A 5,498-nucleotide genomic window follows, 5' to 3' on the forward strand; every position below is an offset into this window, starting at 1 on the left:
ACTTCACATCATTGAACAGTTCTTCCTCATTTGTGAGTAGCGGGCCCCACAGAGTCTCTCCCCTAACCTGTTCAATGATTGCCTGCATCAAAAATTTGCCTTCCATACATCCCAGACATGTCCTGGTTTGCTTATGCCCAGCCATTTTCCTTCTGCAGCAGACACTGAGGTGGTAAAAGTCATGCAGGAACACCTGCCCCCATGCATCCTGCTGGTGTGGACACTGCCTGACCTGGGCTGGGCTCATCCTCACTCCTGCCTCCCTGCTCTTGCTTTCCTGGTCTAGCCTACCCACTTGCACCTGAAATTTAAACCCTCACAGGCTCCTGCTGTGGGCTCAGGTCACCGTCGGCCTGACATTTCCTTCCGGGGGACTTGGGCATGCAGGTCCTAAGGGGACAATGACAGTTATACATCAAGGGCACACAGTGTTACACCTGTCAATGACAATGCAGCTTTTCCCTGGACTGTGCTGTGATGCTGAGGGAGACCTTGCACTTGCCCAAGGGATGAGGTCTGGGGCCCTAGTTAGCACAGGCCTTGGGAGGTCAATGTGACTACGAGAGGGTTGGAGAGGGGCTGTGTGTCAAGCAGAGGGCTGTGCTGAGTGTCCCCCACATCCAGTAGAGTGGAGGACAAAGCCTGCCCCTCTGTGGGGAACTTCTGCAGCAGGTGCTGTTCATGTTTCCCTTGAGGAGCCACCTCTGTCCCCAGGGATTAAAGGAGAGAAAAGTCCTCTAGGGGAAGAGAGCAGTGCTCCAGGAACAGCTCGATCATTTGTGACTTTGCAGATACGGGACACTTGCTACAAAAAGTGCCAGTTCATCACACCACATGAGCAGGAGGAACTGACCGGTGCACACTAGAATGTTTAAGGTCCCCAGTGAGAACAGAGGAATGAGGGTCCATGGATGACCCATGCTGGGAGCTGCCTAGGAGAACAAAAGGTACAGCATCTCCTTACGTCAACTGCCATGGCTGAAGTTCAAGCAGGAAATAACACAATGGAACCAGTTTTAAGGTGTGTCTCAATCTCAATAAAAGACAAAACAGCTGTTGCTGGAAAGGATGGATGTGCCTGCAGTTATTAACAGTGCTCAAGACGAACAAACTGCTAAAATGTATGCCTGCATAAACTGATGTCTGGAATGGACAGAAAGCATTACAGGGGAAGCAATGCTGCGAGGGCAGAGTTGAGGGCTCCTTCCCACACCCTCAGCCTTGCACAGACACACCCCCTCCCTTTCCTGGGTTGTTGCACAGCCAAGGAAGCTCCCTGCACCAGCGTGTCTTGCACAGCACAGAGGTACACGGCACTGTCAGAGACCTCGACTTCCTCCAGCTGCAGGTGGCTGTATTTCTCTGCGGTGTTCAGCAAGGTGGTGAAACGGCCGCTCTGCTTGTGAGCAGCTGCTACATGGTAAGAGACCATGTGGGGACCTTGACCTTTCCTCTGCTGGTACCAGAGCAAGACATCAAAGCTGGAGCTCTGGTAGGAGCAGGTGGTTTGGAAGGTGTCTCTCTGCTTCACTGTGACTTGTCCTTCTTGCTGGGTGACAGTGGTCTGTCCCTTGGTGCCTGGAAGAAAACGAAGGTGAGCTGCTCTGCAGAGAAAGGCTCTGGGAAGCAAACCAGGAGTGGATTCAAATTCCAGGCAGAGAAGACTCCCTGTCCCTTGCCCTGCAGGAATATCCTGAGGCCTGAAGACAGCCAGGTGGAGAGGAGTTTTGGGCAGCAGCTCAGAGCTCTCATCACAGCGTGGAGCCTGAGAAGAGCTGTGCTGCATCCCTGCTCCTGTTCCCACTGCTCAGAGGACCAGGGAACAGCCTGTCATACCTTACCTTCACGTGCTGGGACCAGCACCCCTCCAGCAGGTTGAAGGGCCCGGGGATCTACAGCAAAAAGATTCATGCTGCTTCCCCATCCCACGCATCTCCGAGGGCTCCTTGCTCCATAAGCATATACAATGCTGAGCTTGAAAAGAGGGATCCCTGGCTGTGTCAACAACTGGGAGAAAACTGAAAGCCACGGCAGACATGTGCCTGCCAGGAGGCAGAATGGGACACCCTATTAATGTCAACAGGATGAGAGCTTTAAGGTCTCTGTAACAGCTTTGACATGATCTGCTGATTTGCATTGGAAAGGGAGAAATGTGTGTGAAAGAGAGAGGGCTGATATCTCCTATGGTGACAGGGGGTGGATCAGGAGGGAGAGGGAGATGGATTAAAGGTGAGAGAAAGGCAAGAGAAAGGGTCTGAGGTATCTCTTCTCTCTACTTTAAATGGTAAAAGTGTCTTGAGAGAATGCATGCAAAACCACAAAGATGAGTTGTTATTTCCCAGAATTTTCCTGTACTTCAAGAGTAGTTCTCTGTACAATCTTGATAAGGCTGGCAAGGGTTTCCTTGGGAGAAGAAGCATGTGCTGATGAAAAGCCAGGACTTACCCAGCAGTTGCCCCAGGAAGGCTGTGAGGATGAAATAACTGAGGTGCATGTCGAGACCAACCTGCTGCTTTGTTGAGCGAGAGAGAGTGAGAAAACCACCTCCCAGCCCCGAGATAACAGAGCTGCCGGAAATGACTGTGTTGGGGGAGCAAAGGAAGAAATAGGGAAGAGCAGTGATGTGTTCTTCCTGTGTCTGAAATGCTGCTTCTGGGTTTCTCCTGCAGCAGCAACATGTTGCACACTCCCCAAATCCCCCCACTTAGGAGATGAATCCCACTGGGCAGCAGCCCAGGGGTTCTGGCTGTGTCCTGTTCTGGTGGGATAACCCACCCTGTGAGAGAGGAACCTGGCTCCAGAACTGCTCCTATTTGCCACAAACCCAGAGATGACAAGGGCAAATTACTCCTACTCTCAGGAAAAGTGTGAGGGGTCAGCAGGCACCAGGATGAGGGATCAGGGGGTCACCCCTACTCCAAGGGAGCACATGGGACACCCATTGGGGTGCTGCACTGCCAGGGGTGGGGATAGGGTAGCCCGGAAACCCAGGGCTGAAAGGGCATGTGAAGAGGTGGGGGCACTGCAAGTGGGTAATCCCACCCCCTTTCCACATTAACTCCAGAGTGATCCCATGCGCCAGGCGTGGCAGAAAGAACAAACTGTTCATTATTGTTAAGTTATCCTGACCTGATTAGGCAGAGACCTGCGCTGTGCTGAGCTGAATCTATCACTTGGCAAACGCGGCAACATTGCCATGAACGCATCCTTGTCTCGATACAGGATGGAAACACCTTCCTTTCATTTAAATGCCCTTTTGCTCAACAGTAGAAATTAGGATTGTTATGTTCCTAAGGAAATGCCATGGAAACTCCAAAGATGACAATACCAGTGAATCTCAGCATGGGTAGGATTTGCACCCAACTCAAACTCCACCCCATGCTCGGGGTTCCCAGTATCCGAAGGAGCATAACGTCACCAGTGCTGTCCCTATTTACCTTCTTGTCTTATTTCCAATTAGTGGTAATTTAATCAACACTCTGTGGAGGCAGAGTCCCATTCTTACTGGGATCTATCTAAACACGTTGTCCACATGCATCATTAAAAAAACCCTGAAAATAAAAAGATCCAAATTTCTAGTAGGAATTTCCCCTGTTCCAGACCATGTGCGTTGCCTTTCGCTCTGTCACTGTGCTCAAGAAGAGTTTGGCTTCATCTGTCCTTCATGCTCCAGTCAAGTGTCAGAAAAAGCTCTCCCTTGAGCTTCTCTTTTGAAGGCTGAAGAAGGCTGCTTCTCTCAGATCCTCCTCATGTCTCATGTTACAGAATCACAGAACTGGTAAGTTGGGAAGGGACCTCTGGAGGTCAGTGGATCCAAACCCCACCTCAGGAAGAGTGACCTAGAGCTGATTGCAAAGGACTGTGTCCAGACAGATTGTGAGTTCTTCCAAGGATGGAGATTCCGCAGCCTCTCTGGGCATCCTGTGCCCGTGCTGCCTCACCCTCACACCTGTTTCCTGGTGTTCAGACAGAGCCTCCTTTGTTTCAGTTTGTGCCAAATGCCTCTTGTCCTGTCCCTGGAAACCATGGAGAAGAGCCTGGCTCCAGTTTCGTCCCAGCCTCCCTTCAGATATTTATACACACTGATGAGTTCTCCCCTGAGATTCTTTTCTTGGTGCTGAACAGGCCCAGCTCTCTCTACCTAGATGCTGTGGTCTCCTCATCTTGGAAGTGGCCCTTTGTTTTACTGTCTCCAGTACATCTGTGACATTCACTTCCCTAGTGAAAACAAACATCCACTCCCATTCTTGAGTCACAAGCACACCCAGATTCTTGCATCCCTCAAATATCAACATAGGCCCCCTGCAGCCTGGGCACCCTTACCCAGCACCTGGGTCTCCTCCTTCTCTGGCCAGGCCAGCCTGATATTCACTACCAAACACATGCATACAATCACCCACTCCTCTCACAGCCATCATCAGAATTGCAGATTCCTAAATATTACCACAGCTTGCAAGTATCAGCCTGTCTAATAGCCATGTGCTGGTCTTGGCCTCTCTTACCCACCTCAAACTAAGACTTTAGGTACACCTTTGCTTTCCGCTCCCTGCCTGGGCCAGCTTGAAATATGCTGGCAAATTCCACCTACGCACCCATGCACGTCGAGTTCAATTCACAAAGAAAAAATAAGAAACACACTGAGGTCCCTGCAGTCGCTGGTCCTTTCAGCTCTCACAGAAACATTTGCAATGTGGTCCTCCCACTTCCTGACAAGCAAGAGACGTGAGCCCTGTGACACTTGCTGGCACCCAGACCTTGCTCACACCCCAGTCCCTCCAGCTGCTGGCGCAGAGACCAACATGTCCTGTCACCACAGGCCTCTTCTCCCCTTGCTGGCACTGAGACCTTGCCACACACACCCTGCTCCATCCCATTGCTGGCACCCAGGCCTACAATCCCCATGGCCATTGGTTGTTTGCCCAGTTACTGGCACCAGATCTCTCTTTCACATCACTCGCTCCATTTCCTGACACTCAGACCTTGCAGCACTCGCACGTGGGAAAGGGAGTGAAGATACACAGAAGGATGGTTAAGAAAGGATTTCGGAAGAAGGCAGGGGTAATGTGGAGATTCCACGCAGGGTTGATCCCAGCAAGTGCACTGACTGGGCCCTGCTTATGGTCAGAGGGCTCCTTTTTTTCCTTCCCCCTCTCTATTGCCTCCACTTGTTCTCTCCACTTCCCACTTTCCAGGCCCTACGCCCACCTCTGACCCTTCCCCTAAGCATTCCTTAATAACTGTTGCAATATCCCGCAGGACCCCACTGAAAGCTCCATAATCTTCATGTTCCTCTTGTCACTTCTTGTCCCTTCCAAAGCTCAGCCTCACCCACCTCAAAGCCACACCTGCAGTTTCCTAATGGCCCATCAATGAGAGCCTGAAGAGCTCTGAGCTCCCTCCTTGTCTCCCTTGTCACTTACTGAGAGATTGGTGGCATTGTGTGCTTTGTTTATCACTTGCCCTTTAAATTCTTCTTCCCTTTGAAAGGAAAAGGGGCT

The 5,498-nt window shown here is 51.1% G+C and overlaps 1 gene segment (V, D, J or C); it reads right to left on the reverse strand.

The window, feature by feature from the left end:
* Positions 1–320: 320 nt before the first annotated feature.
* Positions 321–2,494, reverse strand: LOC104293443 (the record flags this gene model as incomplete). The annotated part of the segment is given in 3 exon segments: positions 321–390; positions 1,236–1,578; positions 2,446–2,494. Coding segments are annotated over 3 exon segments (462 nt in total), but the record flags the coding sequence as incomplete, so codon positions are not given.
* Between the last annotated feature and the right edge of the window lie 3,004 nt (positions 2,495–5,498).

The sequence above is a fragment of the Charadrius vociferus genome, unplaced genomic scaffold, assembly GCF_000708025.1.
Source record: "Charadrius vociferus isolate BGI_N301 unplaced genomic scaffold, ASM70802v2 scaffold889, whole genome shotgun sequence".
NCBI classification, from domain to species: Eukaryota; Metazoa; Chordata; class Aves; order Charadriiformes; family Charadriidae; genus Charadrius; species Charadrius vociferus.